The sequence below is a fragment of the Crotalus tigris genome, unplaced genomic scaffold, assembly GCF_016545835.1.
Source record: "Crotalus tigris isolate CLP2741 ecotype Arizona unplaced genomic scaffold, ASM1654583v1 scf7180000017828.1554129, whole genome shotgun sequence".
In the NCBI taxonomy this organism is placed as follows: domain Eukaryota; kingdom Metazoa; phylum Chordata; class Lepidosauria; order Squamata; family Viperidae; genus Crotalus; species Crotalus tigris.
Window position 1 is genome coordinate 649,546 of NW_024096658.1, and position 26,370 is coordinate 675,915.

At 41.2% G+C, this 26,370-nt stretch overlaps 1 protein-coding gene across 1 annotated transcript in view; it reads left to right on the forward strand.

Annotated features, from left to right (window-relative positions):
- CTSC (cathepsin C) overlaps window positions 1–26,370 on the forward strand; it is a 36,796-nt gene that overhangs the window by 1,969 nt on the left and 8,457 nt on the right. Inside the window, exons 2-4 of the mRNA XM_039342957.1 lie at window positions 6,396–6,541; window positions 19,449–19,615; window positions 21,895–22,050. Coding sequence (XP_039198891.1) covers window positions 6,396–6,541; window positions 19,449–19,615; window positions 21,895–22,050 — 469 coding nt within the window. The remainder of the gene's footprint in view (window positions 1–6,395; window positions 6,542–19,448; window positions 19,616–21,894; window positions 22,051–26,370) is intronic.

Sequence of the window (26,370 nt, forward strand, 5' to 3'; positions counted from 1 at the left end):
AACCCCCAGAATTTGGCTGGGGATTCTGGGAGTTGAAATCCACAGATTTTAAAGTGGCCCAGGTAGGATATCTCTGCTCATATTTCAATGCTGGCTCAGGCCAGCCAACCCCCACCCCAAATGAACTGTCCATACAGTATGTGTGCATAAGGCAGTATAGTTAATAACGGGCAATAGTACCTAACTCAACACTGAAGCCTCATTTAATTCAGCATACAATTACCTCCTCCTTAATCTATTGCTTAAAACCTTTGCAACTGATGTTCTCTTTCCTATCCCCAACTAAAACCATAGGAACTGTGGTTTTTTTTAAATCAGCAAAGTCCATCTGAAGTCCAAATTTGGGGAATGTTTACAAGGAGGGGATAATTGCTTTGCAGTATTTAGTATCAGAGATATTTTGCTATTTCCAGAGTCAAGGTTAATAGCTGTGGTTTCTCTTCATGTGATGATAGTAGGATGTCTTAAGCAAAAATTTCAGTGGTTTCTGCTTGGGTGTCAGGCCTCTTAAACTTCCTCTTCTTTCTTACTGCTATCGCTATTTTTTTTGTTCTGGGGTTTTTAACCTTCTTTCTGGACATCTGTGCTCTTGCTCGATGCTTATTAGCAAAAATCAGATTTTCAAGTCCCTAAAAATGACAGTTATCACTTGTATCTAGAGAAGTGCATAACTATTATAATTAGGGGACTGGAGGTTAAAACATACAAAGAACGGTTGCTGGAATTGGGTTTCTCCAGTTTAATGAAAAGAAGGACTAAGAGTGATATGATAGCTGTGTTCTAATATTTGAGGGGCTGCCACAAAGAAAAGGGGATCAACCTATTTTCCAAAGCATCAGAAGGCAAGACAAGAAACGTGGATGGAAACAAATCAAAGAGAGAAGCAATCTAGAACTAAGGAGGAATTTCCTGACAGTGAGAACAATTAATCAGTGGAACAGCTTGCCTACAGAAGTTGTGGGTGCTCCAACACGGGAGGTTTCTAAGAAGAGGTTGGACAACCATTTGTCTGAAATGGTATTGGGTTTCCTGCTTGAACAGGGGTTGGACTAGAAGACCTCCAAGGTCCCTTCCAACTCTGTCATTCTGCATTCTGTATTCATTGTTGTTGTTAATTGCGAAGTTGAGTCTGACTCATTGCGACCCCATGGACAGCGTTCCTCCAGGTCTTCCTGTCCTCTACCATCTTCTGGAGTCCATTTAAATTCACGCCTACTGCTTCAGTGACTCCATCCAGCCATCTCGTTCTCTGTCATCCCCTTCTTCTATTGCCCTCAATCTTTCCCAGCATTAGGCTCTTCTCCAGTGAGTCCTTCCTTCTCATTAGCTGGCCAAAGTATTTGAATTTCAACTTCAGGATCTGGCCTTCTAAAGAGCAGTTGGGGTTGATCTCTTCTAGGACTGACCGGTTTGATCGCCTTGCAGTCCAAGGGACTCGCAGGAGTCTTCTCCAGTACCATAGTTCAAAGGCCTCAATTCTTTGGCACTCAGCCTTCGTTATGGTCCAACTTTCATATCCATTCTTTATTCATTAATGAACGCCAAGTTAGCTTTGTATGTTTGCAGCTTAGTTTGCTCCAGGGGAGGATGGGAGAAGGCAGACCTTTGAAGAAGATAAAAATACCGTACTTTCTGGCATATAAGACAACTTTCTAAAGTGTTGAAATCGGGGGTCATCTTATACGCCGAGTCGTCTTATACGCCAGAAATTACGGTAGTTTCCGGTGTATAAGACAACTTTCTAGGCATGCAACTCAGCGCAGAAGTCGGGGGTCATCTTATATGCCAGGTCGCCTTATACGCCGGAAAAATACGGTAAATAGTATTTTCTTTTATTGCCACTGTACTGACCTAAAAATATAATTGAGATCAGCGGGAAGGAAAACATTCCAACTCTATAGAACTGACAATCCTTTCCTATGCATTTCAACTCTTTTTGGTCTTTACCAATGTGCCTTACTGTAAGGGTACATCTAATCCTCGACATACAACCACAGTTGGGATCAGCAAGGAGGTTTTTCTAACTGAGTCGTGCCCAATTTTATGACCTGTTCTGCCACAGTTGTGAGGTGAATCACTGCAGTTGTTAAGTGAATCACGCAGTTGTTAAGCCAGAATCTGGCTTTCTCCATTTTGCGTGTCAGAAGCTGGCTGGGAAGGTCACAAATTATCACATGACTCTGGAATGCTGCAACAGGTAGTCCTCGACTTACAACAGTTCATTTAGTGACCGTTCCGAGTTACAACGGCACTGAAAAAAGTGGCTTATGCCATTTTTCACACGACCGTTGAAGCATCCCCCTGGTCACGTGATCAGAATTCAGAATCTTGGCAACTGACTCATATTTATGACGGTTGCAGGGTCCCAGGATCGTGTGATCCCCTTTTGCGACCTTCTGACAAGCAAAGTCAATGGGGAAGGCAGATTCATTTAACAACTGTGTTACTAAATTAACAACCGCAGTGATTCTCTTAACTGTGGCAAGAAAGGTCGTAAAATGAGGCAAAACTCACTTCACTAATGTTTTGCTTAGCAACAGAAATTTTGGGCTTGAGAACTATCTGTAGATGTCGGGTTGCCAGCATCCAAATTTTGATCCCGTGACTCTGGAGATGCTGCGACAATTGTAAGTGTGAAAAAAACATCATAGATCACTTTTTTTTCAGTGACATTGTATCTTGAAATAGTCACTAAACAAATGATTGTAAGTCCAGGCTACCTATATCAGGGGTGTTAAACTGCCGGCCCATGGGCCGGTTGCATCATATGGAGGCTGTGCCCACCCCAGCTCCAGCAATGCAAAAAAAGTTGTGATATGTTGTGACACGTCACATGACGCGGCAAGTTTGACACCTGTGACCTATATAGAAAAGATGGCCACTTACTGACATGGAGAATTTTGCTATGGGTGAATGGTATATGCAAACTGCCTTCACTTTCTCTGCTAATTCTTGTTTCTAATAAAGAGGAGGAGGAGGAGGAGTAAAGTTGGAAGGGACCTTGGAGGTCATCTAGTCCAACCCCCTGCTCAGACAGGAAACACTACACCATTTCAGACAAATAGCTGTCCAGTCTCTTCTTAAAAACTTCCAGCATTCACCGCTTCTGGAGGCAGGTTGTTCCACTGGTTAATTGTTCTAACTGTCAGGATTAATTGTTCTAACTGTTAATTCTAGATTGCTAACTGTCAGGAAGTTTCTCCTTAGTTCTACGTCAGTGATGGTGAACCTTTTAGACACCGAGTGCTCAAAAACTGCCCCACCCCCATACTGCCCCAACCCTGCCCCACCCCCACCCACCTGCAGGGCCACCCTCCACCTCCACAATCTACCGCAGATCGCCTAGGTGGCCCAGTAGCACCATGGTGGCCACACCTTCCACCCGTACCCCGCAGCATCATCTGTTTGCGACGGGGCACAAGGTCGGAGTCTTGTCCGCACTGCCATGTTGGCTGCGCTGCTCCAGGTGGGCTGTGCTTGGGGATGACTCTCCTCTGGGGGGGGGTGGAGGAAGCCGTGGGGGAGGCGGAGCTAGGGCGATGGCACGTGTGCCCACAGAGAGGGCTCTGAGTGCCACCTCTGGCACTCGTGCCATAGGCTTGCCACCACTGTTGCTTCTCTCCTTGATTAAAATGCAGCTATGCAGAATTCAGGCTCAAAGTAAATAAAAGTGTATTTCAGTGCACATGCCAAACCGCTGTCTGTACCTCCTCAACCAAACGCGATGTTTCTTGAGATTACACAAAATTTGCAGGAGGCGACCATATCGTCTCAGGAAAAAAGCGCTGCTGCTTTAAGGAGACGCGAGCAGAAATTTCAAAAAACATAATTTGCCCCGCTGATGTTGATTGCTCAGTGGGGACTTGCGAAGGAGAACCAAGAAGGAAATGGTGGTTTCGTTTAGGAACTGAACTGATTTTACGTTTTTCCTTTGTCAACATTTTTATTAATTGTGTGATCACATGCCCTTTAACCAGATATCTGGGCGGTGGAATTTCCCCACAGGCCTTTATGAGGTACAGTCAGCCAGCTGTTTGTATAAAAGAAAAAAAAAAATAAAGTTGTACTTTGGCATCCTGCCACTTTAAGTAACAGAAAGGGAAATAAGTTTTGAATTTGCCTTGTGCCTGAAACTTACTATCGGGTCAGCCAGAATTTCAGTCATGTGAATGTTTTTTTTTTTCTTTCAAGCAGATTTTTCTGCTTACCTTTTGGTTGATATTCCCCCCCCCTCTCTCTATATGTGTGTGTGTGTGTGTGTGTGTGTGTGTGTGTGTGTGTAACTAGCAAAAATGCAAGAACATCAGGAAATATAAAACTATAAAAAGTTTTAATGTTAAAATACCAAGCTTTCGCCGGGAACTGCCAGCATCGTCAGGGTAGCTTCCAGTCGATGGGAGAGGCTATTTATGGATATGGCGTTCTTTGCACCCGGCTCCTGGACCTCGTTACAGGTCCCAGCCAATCCACTTGCACTCTGATCGTAGTTTCCGTGTTGCTGATCACAAAGAATGCCATATCCATAAATAGCCTCTCCCATCGACTGGAAGCTACCCTGACGATGCTGGCAGTTGCCGGCAAAAGCTTGGTATTTTAACTTATTAAAACTTTTTATAGTTTTATATTTCCTGGTGTTCTTGCATTTTTGCTAGTTAAACATGAGTCTACCCAGGAATCACCTTTTTGTTTTTAGCATTCTTAAGAATATATATATATATATATATATATATATATATATATATATATATATATATATATATATATATATATATATAATTTTTCTGAAGAATGCTTAGCAAATGTTGGGAATTTATGATGAATTCAGGCTTTATTCCAAAGCTTTAGTATTGTTCAGTTACTGCAATTCTCTTTCTCTCTCTCTCTCTCCCTCCCTCCCGTGTGTGTATGTACAGGTTGTCCTTGACTTATAACTATTCATTTAGTGACCGTTCAAAGTTACAACAGCACTGAAAAAAGTGACCGTTTTTCATACTTACCACCGATGTAGCATCACCATGGTCATGTGATCAGAATTCTTGGTTGATCTTGAAAAAGTGAAGCACAGTGGTCTTGATTAGTACCAGGATAAGAGATTACTGGCAATTTCCAAATATAAATCTAGAAAACAATAGGGTTTAGATCCTTGAGCAATACAAGATAATATCTGTAGCCCCAGGTTGAATGATGGAGTTCTTGATGCTCTCTCGGCTTGGTTATTTGCTATGAGACATTTATTTATTCTATTTATTAAATTTGCCCATTTCACTCTCAGAGCAATTTCATTGCCCCACGCTCATTTGCACTGAAGTTGGTGCCTAGTTGGGAAATATCTGCAAGCAAATTTGGAGAATACCAAGAACCGCATAAATTGTTAAGCATTTCAGCTCAACTAGAAGGAGATTTTTATCTTTTTTTAAAAAATGGCAAATTATGTTTTAGGGCTTTGTTTAAAAATAAAGAACAGAAGACAATGTTCGTAGCATAATCTTTTTTTTAAAAAATCTCCTTTGTAGATTGTAGGCATTATTTAAAATAACGCTGCAATATTAACATCTAAAGACATCATCATCAGAAAGAAATACAATCAAAAGCAAAAGGAAGTAAAGTGAACAAACGAAACATTTGATACGAGGTCAAACTGAAAAGATGGTATTGTTCAGAACATTAAACTAGCCAAGCTATACAACAAAAGATAAACTCACAAATACACCAAAAATATTAAGCTGAAAGATTCAAGTATTTTTCTATTTAAAACAGAACACGATAAAACAGATCATAAAAGTGATAATAAATATAAAAGGGCTACATAAAATTATTATATTATATATTGGACCAGAATATTTTATAATGCTGAAGAATCTTGTTCTTGTGTTATCAATAACATTCATAAAAAGTACCACATATCATAAATACCTTTTTGTGTCTGCCATATTAATATATTTTATCTATTAATATTTCTATAGATACTACGGTATATACTGTACTTGGTTTAACCATATGTCAGATTATGGGGTAGAATCTAATTTTATCACTGAGTTATTACCAGTTTATTTACTACCGGCAGAGCAATTAATATACTGTATATTTTGATGCAGTTCTTAATCTGGGCCTCAAACAGATTGACAATAAAACTCTTAAAGGGTCAAAAAAATATTCAAAATTGGAAAGAGGGATTTATATGCTTGCATATTTAGTCAGACATTTAAAGCCTGCTTTTTTTACCAATTAATCTCAGGTCTGAATTCAGTCAGCTAAAAATAAGACCAGATAAAAACTGGAGGTTTTTTTTAAAAAAAATATTATTGCATATTAAGGAATATGCAGTTAACACTGTTACTGCTATGTCAGCTCTTCATCTTCAGTTAACTGAAAACTCTTTGCTGCTTCATTTTTAGGTCCTGTGGAGAAAAAAATAATTGTACATCTTCAGAAACTTGACATAGCAGAGGACGATCGAGGGAATTATGGCTTTTTCACCATAATTTACAACCAGGGCTTTGAGATTGTCTTGAATAGCTACAAGTGGTTTGCATTTTTTAAGGTAAAAGAGGAAACTCTTATGCTATTTATCCCAGAATGTATTGGCATTAAAATGTAGCTCCAAAACTAAAATCTTGCTGAGCAGAGCTGGTAAATATTCATTTTATGTTTTCCCCCCGGCTGTGTAACATAACCAATAGCTACATCTCCCGTTTGAAAAGCGAGCAAGGAGCAATCAATAGTTAACCCTTGTAAAATACAGAGATGTATAAAAAAATTGAGGAAAGCAATCAAGCACGATGTGTAACAATTTGCCGTTTAAAGTATTTCAGGACAAACTTCATTGGCCCGTAATGAGCATAATAAACTACATGGGGCGAATTGCCTTCTATGCTCTAAGTCAGTGGTGGCGAACCTATGGCACGGGTGCCAGAGGTGGCACTCAGAGCCCTCTCTGTGGGCACGCGCGCCGTCGCCCCAGTCCTAGGCCTTCAGCTGGGTTTTATAAAACCTTTTCGCTTTAGGCCTCCGCCGCCGTGTGCAAAAAAAAAAAAAAAGGGGGGGGGGTTCAATCAATCAGTCAATTTCAACTTCTTGGGAAAAAAAAGATCTTGCAAAGTTGGAATTGATTGATTGAACTTTTTAGTCCCACCAGTCTGCTGTTACCACTGCAGCCACGCCCACCCAATGGGCCATGCCCAACCTATCGGTCACACCCAGCCAATGGGCCACACCCACCTGGCATTCGACGATGCATAAGTGGATTTTAGGTTGCAGTTTGGGCACTCAAATCTCTAAAAGATCCGCCATCACTGCTCTAAGTCTAGAATGGGAATTTCTTTTTGCTTAAAATCCAAAACTGTTCTTAGCTTAACCATATTAGAGTGCACAAGCTTTAATATATTGGCAAAACTGCTGTTCTTGGTGTTGGAGGGAGCCTGAAGAAGTGAAGCATGTGTGTTGCAAGGCTTTGTGGTGGCGCAGTGGTTAGAATGGTTAATATTGCAGGCTAACTCTGCCCACAGCCTGGAGTTCGATCCTGACCGGCTCAAGGTTGACTCAGCCTTCCATCCTTTTGAGGTTGGTAAAATGAGGACCCAGATTGTTAGGGGCAATAGGCGGACTCTATAAACCGCTTAGTGCAGTGGTTCTCAACCTGTGGGTCGGGACCCCATTTGGGGTCGAACGACCATTTCATGAGGGTCGCCAAACAACGCAGTCCGCCATTTTTCCCCCTTTTCCTTAGCTGTGCTACTCCCTTTTATTCTATTGGCTTTTGACCGGTTGGGTAGTCTTCGACTTACGACCGGTTGGGGGTCGTGGCATTAAAAAGGTTGAGAACCACTGGCTTAGAGAGTGCTGTAAAGCATTGTAAAGCGGTATATAAGTCTAAGTGATATTGTTATATGTGGGCCTATACCTCACTGGTGAGACCACACTTGGAATACTGCATCCAGTTCTGGTCACCATGATATAAAAAAAGATGTTGTGACTCTAGAAAGAGTGCAGAGAAGAGCAACAAAGATGATAAAGGGTCTGAGGCTAAATCATACGATGAATAGTTGAAGGAACTAGGTATGTCTAGCCCAGGGGTAGGCAACCTTGGCTCTTTTATGACTCGTGGACTTCAACTCCCAGAATTCCTGAGCCAGCATAGTTCAGCTTGGAAACCTCTCCCTTTCCCCTCAGCGTGGCTGGCTCAGGAATTTTGGGAGTTGAAGTCCACGAGTCATAAAAGAGCCAAGGTTGCCTACCCTGGTCTAGCCTATCAAAGAGAAGGATTGGGGGACATGATAGCTGTCTTCCAATACTTGAGGGGCTGTCACAGAGAAGAGGGGATTGACTCATTCTCTGAAGCATCAGAAAGCAGGACAAGAAATAATGGGTGGAAGCTTCTTAAAGAGAGATCCAGCCTAGAAGTAAGAAGACATTTTATGATAGTGAGAACAATTAATGAGTGGAATAGCTTTCCTCCTGGAGTTATGGGTGCCACATCACTGGAGGCTTTCAAGAACAGAATGGACAACCATTTGAGTGGGATGACATTAGACTCCTTTCTTGAGCAGAGAGTTGGACTTTAGAAGGTCCTCTGAGGTCCTTTCCAGCCGTATGATACTATGTTCAACACCACCACCCTCACATCCATTTGAATCCATAATTTGCAGCTTGTGTTAACAAGCGTCTGAATGCATGGTGTGTCAAAACATACTCAAGGATTGTGAAACGGGTTGCACATTCATTAAGCATCCTTCTGGGGGAGCTCAGAAAATAGATATTCGCGGTAGCCATTTTGCCATCTTCTATGCACTGTTGTTGTTGTTGTTGTTTTTCTCTAGACACCGTGGTTTCTAAAAACAGGAGCAAACAATTCTTGGAGTTAGCCCCCGTCTCCAGTGCAGAGGTTTTGTTTAATGGCTCTTATTTGCTTCAGAAGCATCTGGAGAGGTCAGAAATGTGATTTTAATCAAGAGCGCTAGGCAGCAGTTGCAAAATCTTGTGGCAAAGTCAGACCCGCTGAAAACAGCCTCCCCTGGTCCAATTGCTCTATGTTGATACACTGCAGTAATCAGTGTACCCATCAGATGTTTCTCTCCTGAGGTCTTGCAAGCTACACACTTAAGGCTTGGCCTCGTGTCTGTTTACACAAATGCTAGATCAAGTCACAAGGTGTAAGGCACCAGACTAGAAAGCTGTAGACAGTGAGTTCTAGTCCCGCTTTAGGCATGAATGCCATTTGGGTGATCTTGGGTGAGTCATTCTCTTTCAACCCAACTTGCCTCTCAACAGTTGCTGTGGGGAAAATAGAAGGAAGAAGGTGGCTTGAATATGTTTGCCGCCTTGAGTTATTTGTAAAGAAAGAGAGAGGGAGAGGGAGAGAAAGGAAAGAAAAAGAAAGAAAGGAAAGAGAGAAAGAGGGGGGAAAAGAAAAAGAAAGGAAGAAGGAAGGAAGGAAGGAAGGAAGGAAGGAAGGAAGGAAGGAAGGAAGGAAGGAAGTTTGGCTGATTAAAAAGGAAATGAAGGAAAACTATTTTAAGAAAGAAGAGAACTATTAGACATGAAGTGGGGTTGGAAGGAGAGAGAGAAAGGGGGGAAAAGAAAGGAAGGAAGGAAGGAAGGAAGGAAGGAAGGAAGGAAGGAAGGAAGGAAGGAAGTTTGGCTGATTAAAAAGGAAATGAAGGGAAACTATTTTAAGAAAGAAGAGAACTATTAGACATGAAGCGGGGTTGGATGGAAAATCTTTCTTGTGCTGGTTCGTTTGTCACATGCTGACCATCAATTAAAAAAGACAATAAAGTTTATCTTTCTTGGTGGTAAAAAAAAACCCCTAGGGTTTATTATTTTTATTTAATATTCTTAATTTCAACTAGGTTTATTTTAAGAAATAATAAATCCAATAGATATTTTATTGTTCCAATCAAAACAATAGAACGCATACAAAAATACACAGCACCGTATAAAAAATACCCTCCTTTACTATTAAATTATCCATAATAAGCCAATTACAAGAAATTGGAAAATCTCAAATGAGCCATTGTATAGATCAGACTCTGTGTCCTATTGCTACACTTGCCCAGTGATGATTAACATGCCATTTATGTTAGGCATGCAAATTAAATTCTTAAACCAACGTAAGAATGATATCCAGTGGAATAACCAACTGTTCACTTATGAAATTGGTACCCTCATAAATTTTAACCACTTTTAATCAGTTGGAATAAATAGAATAAGACAGTTGGGCGGGACCTGGAAGTTTTTAAGAATGTCCATTGTCCAAAGAGACTGGACAATGGTCTCTTTGGACAATGGACAGTTCTTAAAAACTTCCAGTGTTGGAGCTTTCATACCTTCTGGAGGTCAGCTGTCCCACTGGTTAATTATTCTCACTGTCAGGAAATTTCTCCTTAATTCCAGGTTGTTTCTCTCTTAGATTAGTTTCCAACCGTTGTTTCTTCCATTGTCTTCAGGTGCTTTGGAGAATAGCTTGATCCTTTCCTCTTTGTAGGAGCCCCTCAAATATTGTTATTGAGACTGGCCTTTGAGAAGGTACAGAACAGAGCCCTCTCACTCTTTCTTACATGCACACACATTTGGCAAGTTTTAATAGCAGTGAAAATGATGTACTATTTTATATAAAGAACAACAAAGAAGGCCATGTTCAACTACCTTAGCTTTCTGCAAACACACAATCACTGCAATTATACTATTTTCATTTGCCTACTGGGATGAAAGTCCAAAGAACGTAGGCTAAGATTGGATAGTCAAGAAGCATCCATAACAATGAATTTCTCAGTGCCAAGGCAGGAATCTAGCCCAGCCTTTTCCTTTTAATATCTTCAAAGGCACAGACACTTTTGCTACAGCTGCCAAAAAGCCAATGCGTTCCTAGGCTGCATCAACAGAAAGTTGGTATCAAGATCAAGTGAAGTATTAATACCATTTTACAATGCCTTGGTAAGGCCACGCTTGGAATACTGCATCCAGTTTTATTTGCCACGATACAAAAAAGATGTTGAGACTCTAGAAGGAGTGTAGATAAGAGCAACAAAGATGATTAGGGGACTGGAGGCTAAAGCGTATGACAAATGACTGCAGGAACTGGATATGTTTAGTCTAACAAAGAGAAGGGGTGACATGATAGCAGTCTTCCAATATTTGAGGGATTGTCACAGAAGAGGGGGTTGACCTATTCTCCAAAGCACCTGAGGGCAAGGCAAGAAGTAATGGATGGAAGATCATTAAAGAGTGATGTAACCTAGAACTAAGGAGAAATTCTGTGTCAGCAAGAACAATTCATCAGTGGAACAGCTTGTCTCTAGGAATTGTGAGTGCTCCATCATTGGGTTTTTAAGAAGAGGTTGGAAAGCCATTTGTCCAAAATGTTGTAGGGTTCCTACTTGAGCAAAGTGTTGGACTAGAAGACCTCTAAGGTCTCTTCCATTATTCTGTAATGTGTGGCACAAAATGTACTACTAGATAGGCACCATCTTTAGCTAATGTAATATGAAATATCTGCAGATGGCTTCAGTCTGCTTTTCACACCCATTAACAGAGAAGAGTTGGTATTGGCCCTTGGATTTTTCTGCAAATTAGAATCCCGTAAATGCTGTTTAATCAGATTTTCCTTAGAGAATCTATAGAAGGAAAGCTTATCGGACAAAATTCTTTCCCCGCCAGATCTGGAATTATCAGCTACCATTAACAGATTTAGATGGGTCAGGGGGAAAATCAATTTGGACTAGAGATCAAACAGATTTAAAGGCAGTCCTAAGCCTTTATTGAATCCAGTCTTGAAGTGTAATAGAGCATTTGGTGCAAACGAGGTAGAACTGAAATTGATGGGAGAAATTTAGTCTGGACATCCTCAAATGGACCCATTATCTCTAGGCATATAAATCTGAGCACAGCAATAGCTGAATTATTTCCTCTCCTCCAAAAACTTTTGAGAGCTGCAGGGACTTAATAATCACCTTTCCAACTCGAAATACCTGTGAACAGCAACCGCACTTCTCAAGGCATTTTTCAGTTAAATAATTGATGCCTACACTTCCTGCTGTGGAAGGTTGAATAACACCCCAAGTTATTTATAGAGGCTCACTTGTTCATTCTGATTGTTATCCAGTCTCCACCTCCAGAAGATGCTATAACTAATGAGATCATTCAAAGAAATCCAGTTCAACTTTAGAAGAACTAAATGTTTGGTTTAAAGGAGTGACTTATGGGGCACAGGTAATGTGTGCTAAACCAGGGACTTTGCTGTGGTGAAGGGAGAACTAACTAACCTGTTTTGAGTAAACCACAGCAGCAGAGAATGAGTGTCTGCAGATTCAGAGCCTACCCAAGCTCTGTCTAGAACAGGGGTCTTCAAACTTGGCCTTTTATGTCTTGTGGACTTCAACTCCCAGAATTCCTCAGCCAGTGTGCCCGGCTGAGGAATTCTGGGAGTTGACGTCCACAAGTTCATAAAAGGGCCAGCTTTGAAGAGCCCTGATCTAGAAAATACATCTTCCTGATCAGTTGAGGATTTAACAGGTTGTCCGAATGCCTGATCCGTGGCCTTTCTACTCTTAGCTAACCAAAAGATCGTAGTAAGTTTATTTAATACTATCATACAACAAAGTTTACTTAATAACTATCTCGCTTAGTAACAGAAACTTTGCGCTCAATTGTGGTCATAAGTCAAGGACTCCTGTATAGGAAAATGGTTATGTTTACTTCTGGCTGGGTGGGAAGTAGGGTTTTGTCGTATGACTCGGCAATTCCTTGCCTTTAGCTCAGGGGTAGGCAACCTTGGCTCTTTTATGACTCAGCTTGGAAACCTCTCCCTTTCCCCTCAGCAGGGCTGGCTCAGGAATTCTGGGAGTTGAAGTCCACGAGTCATAAAAGAGCCAAGGTTGCCTACCCTTGCTTTAGCCATTATGACTGGGGCTAATGGAAATCAAATTCCAAGACATCAGGTAGATATAGAATAGCCAATCTGTCTTTTAATTCAGAGGTCCCCAACCCCAGGCCACGGCCTGTTCAGAGTCCAGCAAGTATATATGTGTGCAGTCACAGCTCCATCTGTATGCACAGCAGCCAAGTGTGTGCACACTTGGCTCCATTTGTTTTTTTTATTATTATTATTATTTTTATTTTTTATTAAAAGTTTTAAAAATTTTTTACAATATATAACCCAAAACCCTCCCACCCCTCCCCCCCACTTCCCAGAGCTGATTACAGGGTTACAAATAAACAATCATAATCTAATTAACTTTACCCAACTCTACTAGCAATCAAATCCATAACATACTTTAACTCCTTTTTCAAAACAAATATTAACAAATAAAAAATAAAAATAATAATACAGTTAAACTATAACACTAAAAATTGTATAAATTCAATCATATTAAACTATTAACAATAACCTAAAATCTACTCATAAGCAAGATAATACTTTTCAGTCTCATATTTCTTTTGAATATAATCAATCCATCTTCTCCAGACCGAAATGTATTTTTCTTGTGAATGGTCGTTCAAATAAGCAGAAATTTTCGCCATTTCTGCTAAGTTAGACACCTTAAGTATCCATTCTTCCATAGTAGGCAAAGAGTTTTTCTTCCAATTTTGCCCCACCAATAATCTTGCAGCTGTTATAAGATTCAACATCAAATTAATTTCTTTAACATCAAAATCAACCATAATACCCAAGAAAAATAATTGTGGAGCAAACTTTATCTTTCTCTTAAAAAATCTTTTGAATATTCCACCAAATCTTAATCCAAAAAGCTTTTATATCTCTACAAGTCCACCAAATATGAAAATAAGTTGCATTTGAGCTTCCACATCTCCAACATTTGGGCTGTAAATTAGGATACATGCGGGACAACTTTGGGGGGTCTAAATGAACTTGGTTCCATTTGTTCAAGCGACATGGTGTGCGTCAGTGGTGGGATTCAACCAGTTCGCACCACTTTGACAGAACTGGTAGCTAATTTTTTGTTGCCCAGTCCCAGAATGGACTTCTGAAAACGGCATCCACACAGAGAACCGGTTGTTCGCATATTTGAATCCCACCACTGGTGTGTGGACCTGCCCCTTGCGCAAATGGAGCTACCATCCGCTCTCCCCCATGCCGGTCCACAAAGCCAGAATGGTTGGAGACCACAATTGATCCAGCCAATCTATAGAATTGTGGGTTCTGAATTGCTACAGGTAGACAATCTATCTAAGGTTCAGATGGGGAAAAAAGTACTGTATTTCTCAACCTTGGCAACTTTTAAGATGTGTGGACTTCAATTCCAAGAATTCTCTAGCCAGCAAGGCTAGCTGGGGAATTCTGGGAGTTGAAGTCCACATATCTTAAAGTTACCAAGGTTGAGAAACTATGATTTAGAAGGTACATTACAGAGCCATTTAATTTTGCAGTCTTACCCAAATCAGATAACTGAATGCCACCGAGAAACTACAGGTAGTCCTCGACTTATGACCACAATTGAGCCCCAAATTTCTGTTGCTAAGTGAAACATTTGTTAAGTGAGTTTTGTCCCATTTTTCCCTTAGGAACATACATTTTGGGCTCAATTGTGGTCATAAGTCAAGGACTACCTGTATTGGAGAAGCCATATGTTACCACCATATTTCCACTTATTAGAAATATTGGGTGCTGTTAGTTCAGTATTATACAAATAACTACTGTAGCCCACTGCTTGAGGGCCATAACCTGGTCTTTTCCAACTTGCTGGAAGGAAAAAAAACTGGTATCTTTCAATGTAGAATAGAGTAGAGTAGGGTAGGGTAGGGTGGGGTGGGGTGGGGTGGGGTGGAGTGGAATGGAATAGAATAGAATAGAATAGAATAGAATAGAATAGAATAGAATAGAATAGAATAGAATAGAATAACAGAGTTGGAAGGGACCTTGGAGGTCTTCTAGTCCAACCCCCCGCTCAGGCAGGAAACTCTATATCATTTCGGAAAAATGGCTGTCCAGTATCTTCTTAAAAACTTCCAGTGTTGGAGCATTCACAACTTCTGGAGTCAAGCTGTTCCACTGATTAATTGTTCTAACAATTAATTCTAGATTGCTTCACTACTTGATTAGTTTCCATCCGTTGCTTCTTGTCCGAAACTGGATGCAGTATTCCAAGTGTGACCTTACCAAGGCCTTGTAAAGTGGTATTAACACTTCACGTGATCTTGATTCTATCCTTCTGTTAATGCAGCCTGCCACTTTGGTGTCATCTGCAAATTTGATGATTTCCTTATCTATGGTTTACACGTTCTTGTCATCGCTGGCCATGGCAGCTGGGATGATGGAAACAAGTTGCAAGATAAATGGGGAACATTACAAAAAAAAAAAAAACAACCCAGTTTCATTGCTGCTTCTGCATACGGTAGCATTCTTTGGCTCTATAAAATCTCACATTCATGCCAACGTGATTAATCACCATGGAACAGCCATAAGTGTAACTACTATGTCTGGGGGCAGTGAATTTCATGAATTATACATTGTGTGAAGATATAATGCCACTGAACCACATCTATTACTATTCAGTTGATTGGGCGAATGAGGATTAAACTCTTGGTGGGGTGGGAGAGAGAGAAATTAGGAAATAAATAAAAAATGAATACAGGAAAAATATACTGTATTTTTTTTAAAAAATCTGTCTGCTTTCTTCAGAGCCATGCATAATTATCTAGACTGCAATTACATTTCAGCCTTTAGTTCCTACCTGCCATGATTTATCCAGTTGTACTCTGCATGAGGAAAGGGCTCAGTGGCCCATTAAATTTATTTATGTATTTCTTCGATTTTTACCCCGCCTTTTTTATTTTATAACTAGCTCAAGTCAGCAAACGTATATAATACTCCTTCCTCTTCCTATTTTCCCCACAGTAACAACCCTGTAAAGTGGGTTGGACTGAGGGAGGGACTGGCCCAAAGTCACCAAGCCAGCTTTCGTGCCTAAGGTGGCACTAGAATTCACCATCTCCTGGTGATTGGCCCAAAGTCACCCAGCTGGTTTTCCTGGCTAAAGCAGGACTAGAACTCACCATCTCCTGGTGATTGGCCCAAAGTCACCCAGATGACTTTCATGCCTAAGGCAGGATAGAACTCACCATCTTCTGGTGATCGGCCCAATGTCACAGAGATGACTTTCATGCCTGAGGTGGGACTAGAACTCACCGTCTCCTGGTGATTGGCCCAAAGTCACCCAGACAACTTTCATGTCTAAGATGGGACTAGAACTCACCATCACCTGGTGATTGGTCCAAAGTCACTCAGCTGGCTTTCCTGGCTAAAGTGGGACTAGAACTCACCGTCTCCTGGTGATTGGCCCAAAGTCACCCAGATGACTTTCATGCCTAAGGTGGGACTAGAACTCACCGTCTCCTGGTGATTGGCCCAAAGTCACACAGACGACTTTCCTGGCTAAGGTGGGACTAGAACTCACCGTCTCCTGGTTTCTAGACCAGCATCTTAATCACTACACAAACTCACCCTTCAATGAGAGATGTCTACAATGAGAGCAATGTTTGGGAAGTCAAGGTCAAGTTGGCTTTAAAGGCTGCTCTCCTAAAAGTAGGTGGGACAGGGAAAGAGAAGGACTCTGATTGTGAATCCCTATTTTGTCTTTAGCCGAACCTTGGTGCTATCTGATCCAAAGAGACCTCCAAGTGTACTTCAGGGACCAGATATGCAGAAAAAATCTATCAGAATGGCAGATACAAGCCACCTTTTCTTAAATTCCCATAGCAGAAAGGTACAAATGTTATATTAGGCCTGGTTTCTGTTGCTTGCAATTTTTCACTGTTTCTTTCCATTTCTTATCATTGCTGATCATCTCATCCTTTCCTGCCACCAACGTCTACTTCAACTGAAAAGATCTTCATTTGCTTTTCTACTGTGGCATACAGTAAGATAATCCTCTTGCTGTGAAACAATAAACCTATTTTGGCCATTAAGAAATCACGTGAAGTGTTGATACCACTTTATAATCCCTTGGTAAGGCCACACTTGGAATATTGCATCCAGTTTTGGTCACCAAAGTGTAAAAAAGATGTTGAGACTCTAGGAGTGTGCAAAGAAGAGCAACAAAGGTGATTAGGGGACTGGAGGCTAAAACCAATGAAGAACGGTTGCAGGAAGTTGGTAGGTCTAATGAGAAGAAGGATTAGGGATGACATGATTGCAATATTCCAATATCTAAGGGCTGCCACAAAGAAGAGGAGGTTGACCTATTCTCCAAAGCACCTGAAGGCAGGACAAGAAACAATGGATGGAAACTAATGGAGAGAAGCAAGCTAAAACTAAGGAGAAGTTTCCTGACAGAACAATTAATCAGTGGAACGACTTGCCTTCAGAAGCTCTGGGTGCTCCAACACTGGAGGTTTTTAAGAAGAGACTGGACAACCATTTGTCTGAATTGGTATTGGGTTTCCTACCTGACCAGGGGGTTGGACTAGAAGACTTCCAAGATCCCTTCCATCTCTGTTATTCTGGATTTAGATACAAAACAGAACAATTAATAATGCTCCTGTAGTTTATCTGATTATGAAGAAGGGCTGTTTCTTCAGTCATGGGGAAGATAGAAAGTCACCTTGCAAAGAATTGGATTGCTGGCTCATTTATCCCACTGCGTTTTTTTTATAAGCCTGCATTCTTTAATGAGATGATCTCCCACAATTCATATAGTATAAGACCCAGCACCTATGAGAACCAGTGTGGTATATTGGTTAAAGTGTTGGATGAGAAGAAACCCAAGTTCAAGTCCATTTTATAGAGCAGAGATCCCCAACCCCCAGTCCGTGGACCAGTACCAGGCCACAGTATGCCAGCATGCACTATTCTCCAAAGTGCCGGAAGGCAAGACAAGAAGCAACGGATGGAAACTAATCAAGGAGAGAAGCAACCTAGAACTAAGGAGAAACTTCCTGACATTTAGAACAATTAACCAGTGGAACAACCTGCCTCCAGAAGTGGTGAATGCTCCAACACTAGTAGTTTTTAAGAAGAGACTGGACAGCCATTTGTCCGAAATGGCATAGGGCAGTGGTTCTCAACCTGTGGGTCAGGACCCCATTTGGGGTCGAACAACCATTTCACGGGGGTCGCCAAACAACGCAGTCCGCCATTTTTTTCCCCCTTTTCCTTAGCTGTGCTACTCCCTTTTATTCTATTGGCTTTTGAAAGCCAATAGAATAGACTCTCTTGAATAGAGTCTAATTCTATTGGCTTTCAAAAGCCAATAGGAATTGTCCTGGCTGTCTCTGAGCCCGCCAAAAGTCCCATTCTACAAACAGTGCTGCACCCGTTGAGTAGTCCTCGACTTACGACCGGTTGGGGGTCGCGGCATTAAAAAGGTTGAGAACCACTGGTATAGGGTTTCCTGCCTGAGCAGGGGGTTGGACTCGATGACCTCCAAGATCCCTTCCAACTTTATTATTATTATAACCGGTCCGCACAAACAAGCAAAGCCCCATTCACGAAATGCAGGCAACACACAAAACCATGCACTCCGGTCTGCGGAAAAACCTCTCTCCACGGAACCAGTCCCTGGTGCCCAAAAGGTTGGGGACCTCTGCTGTAGAGAATAAAGATGACTTTCATGGAGATAAGCCAGATCCAATCCCAGAGCAAAAACACAAAAGTCAAAACAATCTAAAGCAGCGGTTCTCAACCTGTGGGTCGGGACCCCATTTGGGGTGAAACGACCAATTCGCGGGGGTCACCAAACAACGCAGTCTGCATTTCCCCCCCCCCCCTTTTCCTTAGCTGTGCTACTCCCTTTTATTTTATTGGCTTTTGAATAGAGTCTAATTCTATTGGCTTTCAAAAGCCAATAGGAATTGTCCAGGCTGTCTCTGCCCTGCTGAACCCGCCAAAAGTCCCATTCTGCAAACGGTGCTGCACCAGTTGAGTAGTCCTTGACTTACGACCGGTTAAGTAGTCCTTGACTTACGACCGGTTGAGTAATGCTCGACTTATGACCGGTTGGGGGTCGTGGCATTAAAAAGGTTGAGAACCACTGATCTAAAGCAAGGGGGAAATAGACAGGCACCACCTTAGTTTCACAGGAATATGGGGTGGAGAGACATCAGACTTAAAAGGTTCTTTTTACTATAGCCAACGTAACAAAGTAGTTTTAACCTCCTTTGGGATTACTTTCTTGGTCTGCCCTACCTGATGGAACTGACTCTTAGCCATGGATGACTTTGAACCAGTCATACTCTCTCAGCCCAATTTACTGTATGTTAAGACGTCCTGAGTGAATGAGAGTTACCAGTTTTGTAAATGCAGACAAAGAAATCTTTTGTAAATGCAGACAAAGAAATCTTTTTGTAAAAGTCTGGGTATTGGATAACCAGTTGTGGTTTTGTAGGATTTCACAAGGGTTGAGCCTTGGAATCTTTTGCACGCCATGCCTCTGTGGAATTGCTGGTATTCTGTCTAAAATCATCTCTACCTTTTCTTCTCTTCCCCTTTTTAGTATAAAAAACAGGGTTCTACTGTGACAAGTTACTGCAACGAGACACTACCAGGCTGGGTGCATGATGTCCTGGGCCGTAACTGGGCATGTTTTACTGGAATCAAGGTCTCACCTTCAGATCCCCAAGTTCGTGTGCATCAACTGCCTCCTTGGAAGAGCTCAAGAAGGTGAGTCCTGTTTAGTAAAACAGCAGAGAAGACCTTCTGCCCGGTTGTAATTCGAAAGATTGCAGTCTACTCAGCTGGTTTTCCTTCAGGCCACTATAGTAAACAGTGATTTTTCCCCCCCATTTCAGTTAAGTGTCTGCTTAGCAGACTATCTCCTTACTCTAATACAGAGGTCTCCAAACTTGGCGACTTTAAGACTTGTGGACTTCAACTCCCAGAATTCCTCAGCCAGCCATGCTGGCTGGGGAATTCTGGGAGTTGAAGTCCACAAGTCTTAAAGTTGCCAAATTTGGAAAGCCCTGCTCTAATATGTCCATTTTGTTAGGAGAGCACACTGGAGACCTTCAATGGGACATTATTCAATACAGCTCAACATCCACGTTGGTTGATTGATCTTCTTGCGAAGAATGTATTGAGATATGGCAGATCTTGTAAGGATCACGATCAAAGGGGAAAATGTGGCAGAATTCTTGCTTATATATATTTTCCGCTTTTATTGATTTGATCAAATGTATACAGGTAGTCCTTGACATACGGCCACAACTGAGCTCCACATTTTTGCTGTTAAGCAAGACAGTTGTTAATTTGAGTTTTGCCCCATTTTAAGTGAATCACTGATTAAATTAGTAACCCTGTTGTTAAGTGAATCCGGCTTCCCCATTGACTTTGCTTCTCAGAAGTCACAAAAGACAATCACATGACTCCGGGACACTCCGACCGTCATAAAAATGAGCTAGTTGCCAAGCATCCAAATTGTGATCACATGACCCTGGGCATGCCACAAGTAGTCATAAATGTGAAAAATGGTCGTCAGTCACTTCTTCCGGTTCTGCTGTGACTTTGAACAGTCACTAAGTGAATGATTGTAAGTCGAGGACGACCCGTAAACAGCTGAATCTTCAAGAAGCGCAGCAGCTTATAACGTGCTAAAATGCAATAAAAAATATTCCAAACAGAAGAAAATTATTCAAAATGCAAGTCTTTGCGAAAAGAGTAACATCGTGGAAAATTGAGGAGTAATAATTTTCCAAAGTGGCCTTCTGAATAAGCTCAATGTTTAAAAGCTCCCAAGTGGTCATCGGTGAAAGTGCCAGAGTAATTTTTAGAGAGAGAGATTGGCCTCACATCTCTTTACTTCATGAATTAACAAATAGTTTCTCCTGAGAGAATTTCCTTGTACAAGCCAAATCTGGTTAGACTAGCCCAGCGGTAGGCAACCTTGGCTCTTTTATGACTCGTGGACTTCAACTCCCAGAATTCCTGAGCCAGAATGGCTCATCTTGGAAACCTCTCCCTTTCCCCTCAGCATGGCTGGCTCAGGAATTCTGGGAGTTGAAGTCCACAAGTCATAAAAGAGCCAAGGTTGCCTACCGCTGGAGTAGGTGATACTACAAGCACATGAGTGCCAATCCATGTAGGGCTTTATCAGTCAAAATTAGTGTCTAAGAATCTGTTGATAAACAAGGCCGGGACTTAAAGATGCTCCTGCCTATTAAAAGTGGTCTGCTGTATTTTGAATCGTCTACTGCAGTCACCTTGTAGGGGAGATGGATGGCATGAAAATTTAATAAACCAATGCAATATAACAAATCGATTTTAAATCAACTGAAATTTGTGAGGTGTAAGAAGTGTAAGGTCATGGACCTATTGCTCCAGGAAGAGGAATAACTGGTGCCTTGGATGAAATTGCCCAGCTGACCAGAGTCACTTTTCAAAGTGAGACAGGTGGCATATAAATTTAATAAATAAAGGAACTAAGTATAGGTTCCCTTGTCCAAAGCATTCACCTGTCCATCTTGCAGTAGCCAGGAGGGTCCCAAAATGATGCCATGCCTTCAAGAGCCAATAATAAAATTGGCAAGAACCATGAATGAACATCCATAAATCCATTTTGCTTAATTTGTTTTAGCCTATCGTCCCACCCTGAGCATAACAGCTTCCAGACACCAAGAGAAGACATGGGCAAAATTCTCAGCTTATTGAAACCAAAATTATTTTGCCCCAGGGAAAAATGAGCCTCTGAAACTACCTACCTTAGAATCTCTCTTGACAGCAGCATCCTGGTTTGTCCAATGATTAAACACGGATGGCACAGTGTTGTTGGCTTAATATTAGCCATGGCTGAAGACAACTCACCCAACTTCTGTGTGCCAGAGGCCATCAGCATGTCAGTCTAGTTATGTTTTAGAGAAGTTTGGGGGGCTGAACTTTGGGGCAGCTAGGTTGTAATTGTCAAAAAGTGGGTTTCAATTAAGTAACTGACAACCTCTTCTCTCCAGAATTCAGCAGAGGTTCCATGTGACTAACTACGACTTTGTGAAAGCCATCAATGCTGTTCAGAAATCATGGAGAGCTACTGCCTACAAGGAATATGATAGACTTACTTTACAAGACTTCGTTCGGAGAGCTGGAGGATTAAGATCCAAAACACCCAGGTAAACCAAGTTACTTGTCAGTGGCTAAATTTAGCGAAAGAGATGTGCCGTGGAGCCCAGAGACATTTTGTTCTTGACTCCTGACTTATTTGGTGGTTTTCAAAATGGTGACGGTGAGGAAATAAAAGTCAAGATAAAAAAGAAAAGGTTTTGGACTGTGCATTTCTTCCAGAGCTATGTCTTTTGTGGAGGGAAAAAATGGGTGCAGCAAGACTTGGGCAACTACAGTTATGTTTTTTTAAGTTGGAAGAGATTGGAAGTTTTCTAGTCCAACACCTTGCTCAAACAGGACACCCTACACCATTCTAAGACAAAGGGCTGTCCATTCTCATCTTAAAAACCTCTAGTGATGGAACATCCACAATTTCTGGAGGCAGGTTCTTCCATTGTTTAATTGTTCTCACTGTCAGGAAATTTCTCCTTAGTTCTAGGTTGAAGCTCTCTTTGATAATCTTCCATCTGTTACTTCTTGTCCTGCCTTCAGGTGCTCTGGAGAATAGCTTGACTCCCTCTTCTTTGTGGCAGCCCCTGAGATATTAGAAGACTGTCATCGTGTCACCCGTAGTCCTTTTCTTCATTAGTTTAAATACACTGAGTTCCTGCAACTGTTCTTCATATGTTTTAGCCCCCAGTCACTTCAGCCAGAAACACTCAAGAAGAGCAACTTGGCATTAAGTAGGCAATGACAAACCTCAGTCATCACCAACTCATTAACCACTGGTGGGTTTTTTTTTTAATGCCCGAAACACGCTCTTGAGTACATATTAAGGTGGGAAAATATTCAGTGGGATGGAGGCATTAGCTATAATTTTAGTTCCTTGGTCTCTGTAGCTAAACTCTGTACTGAAGGCAATTTTGTGGTGCAGTATTGAGCAGTTCAAAATCATCACACTGTTTTAAGCGCTCTACAGTAATTTTAAAAGGAAATGTTTGTGACCAGCGTTAACAGTCCTTGCTGGAAATGTGTTCAATTTTGCTAAGGGCTTTTTACTTTAGCCTCTAAAATGAAGTGCTTACTCAGGAGGGCAAAAATGCCAATAATCTTCCTTTATGTGTTTGCTGTGATTTTATTTTACCTCTGCATATAACAAGACCGTTCCTGTGGGAGAAACTCTTGGAAAGAGTTTTTCGCTAGACTAGTAAGACCTCAGACAAAACAACACAAAGCTCATAGCAATTAATTGTTCCATTTGTCAGATTTGAAAGATGCCAATGTACACATTGCAGGGAGTGTGGTGGTCTAATGGTTAAGATGCTGGACTTGTCGATTGGAAGGTTGGCAGTTTGAGACCCAAGCATGATGGGGTGAGCTCCCATTATTTGCCCCAGCTCTTGCCAACCTGGCAGTTTGAAAGCATGCAAATGGGAGTAGATAAATAGGTACAAACCAGTTGTGGGTTTCAAATATGTAAACAACTGGGTCTTTGCTTGGATGCCGCTTCTGGAAGTCCATTCTGGGCCAGGGCAACAAAAAATTAGCTACCGGTTCTGCCAAAGTGGTGCAAACTGGCTGAATCCCACCACTAGTACAAACCCTAACCTACACTAAGACGGGGATAGCAACAATAATATACGTTTATTCCATGCAAACACAAGAGGCTGTTAGTATCACTTCACCTGTTGGATTAGAAAAGCATGTAATAATGACAAGCTCTAATTGAATATTAATATTTGCCGTTGCCATTTCCCGCTTGCTTTGTTTTAGTACTGGAGCATTAAAAAGATTAAGAGGTTGAGAACACTAATGGTTGAAGAAAAAAAATCTGAAAATTATCAAACTATTGGGTTACGGGTGCTATTTTCACAAGTAGCAATAGCACTTAAACTTATATATCACTTCATAGTGCTTTACAGCCCTCTCTAAGCTGTTTATAGAGTTAACACATTGTCCCCAACAATCTGAGCCCTCATTTTACTGACCTCGGAAGGATGGAAGGCTGAGTCAACCTTGAGCAGGTCAGGATCAAACTCCTGGCAATGAGCAGAATCAGCCTGTAATATTAACCATTGTACCACCCTGGCTCCTATCAGCCTGCAATATTAACCATTTACCACCCTGGTTCCACTTATTGCCCCCAACAATCTGCGTCCTCGTTTTACCAACCTCGGAAGGATGGAAGGTGTGAGTCAAAGACTTGAGCTGGTCAGGATCGAACTGCTGGCTGTAGGCAGAGTTACCCTGCAATACTGCATTCTAAGCACTGCGCCACCACAGCTCTTAGTATGACTATTTGTTATTTTATTTTTTATTTTTGATGTTTTGAATTGAGACAAGTATTTATAGATTTTAGGGGGCGCGATGGCTCAGCAATTAAAGACACTGAATTTGTCCGCTGGAAAGCTGGAGGCCCGGGTTCAAGGCCCGAGCGCTGCGCAACGGGGTGAGCTCCCGTTCCTGCCCCAGCTCCTACCAGCCTAGCAGTCTAAAAGTATGAAAATGCAAGCAGATAAATAGGTACCACTTCAGTGGGAAGGTATCGGCGTTCTGTGCGCCTAGGCCAGGGGTAGGCAACCTTGGCTCTTTTATGACTCGTGGACTTCAGGTCCCAGAATTCCTCAGCCAGCCATGCTGAGGGGAAAGAGAGAGGTTTCCAAGATGAGCCATGCTGGCTCAGGAATTCTGGGAGCTGAAGTCCATGAGTCCTAAAAGAGCCAAGGTTACCTACCCTTGGCCTAGGCGTGTAGTCATGCCCCACATAACCGTCAAAAGGACAACACTGGCTCCCTCACTTAGGAGACGGAGATGGAGATGAACACTGCCCCCTAGCGTCAGACACAATTGGACAAAGGAAACCTTTACCTTTTAATGCACACTTTCCTTTTATTTCTTTTTTTTTATTATTATTAAAGAGTTTTATAAATTTTACAAAAAATAAGAAACAATACAAAAACAAAAAACAACATATACAAATAAAAAACAAACATTACCCAACAAAACCCCCCTTCCCCCACCCCTACCCAAACCCCCCCTTCCCCCCCCCAGGACCTCCCAGAGCAGAATATAGGCTTAATTAAAGAAAAAGTTTAAAAAATTTATAAAAAAAGAATATAAAATAGAATATATATATATATATAAAGTTAAAAATTATGAAAAAACTATATAATATTTTTATATCAAATTTAAATTGTATGAATTTTATCCATTTATCCCAAACAGCAAGAAATTTCTCTTGCGTTTGTCCCTTTAAGAAAGCCGAAATCTTTGCCATTTCCGCCAAATGAGACACTTTAAGAAACCATTCCTGCAATGTAGGCAAAGATTCCTTCTTCCAATATTGTCCTACTAACAGCCTCGCAGCTGTTATCAAGTTTAACATCAATATAACCTCCTTTGTGTCACAATCAGTAACTATACCTAACAAAAATAATTGTGGAGTAAATTTTACCCTCCTTTTAAAAATTCTCTGGATATTCCACCATATCTTAATCCAGAATGCTTTTATCTCTCTGCACGACCACCAAATATGATAATAAGTAGCATCCATACAACCACATCTCCAACATTTAGGTTGTAAGTCAGGGTACATAAAAGACATTTTTTGTGGATCAAGGTGCCATCTATAAAACATTTTATAAAAATTCTCCCTTAAGTTCTGTGCTTGTGTAAATTTGACATTTCTCACCCAAATAATTTCCCAGGTGTCCAATGGAACTGGCTCACCAAAATTCTGCGCCCATCTAATCATACAATCTTTAATTAGTTCCGTTTCTGAATCCAATTCAATTAAAACCCCATAGATCCTCTTAATGTGGGTTTGTCTTTGATCCTTCACTTGCTTAATAAGATTTCCATCTTCTCTGTGAAAACCCACCTTACAGTCCATCTTCCATCTATCTAATAATTGCCTATATTGGAACCAAGAATAGATAATATTTTCTTGTGCTAACTCTTCCCGTAATTTTAACTGCCAGTTTTGTCCATCCCATTTAAGTAACTGTCTATAGGACACCATATCCATTTTAACCCCTCTTTTTATTCCTTCTATTGCATGCCAAGGTACGGCCCATAATGGTACTTTAAAATCACTTTTGTAATATTTTCTCCAAACCCTAAGTAAAGAAATTCTTAAGATATGAGATTTAAAAGCCCAATCCATTTTTTTATTAAATATTAAATAGGCATGCCACCCAAAAAGTAAATTCCATCCCTCTAAGTGAAGTATATCAGAATTTGTCAAATTTACCCAGTCACTAACTAATGTTAAAACCACCGCATCATAATATAATTTCAAATTCGGCACCTTGAGTCCTCCCCTCTCACGGAAATCTTGCATAATTTTAAACTTAACCCTTGGCTTTTTCCCTGCCCAAATAAATTTA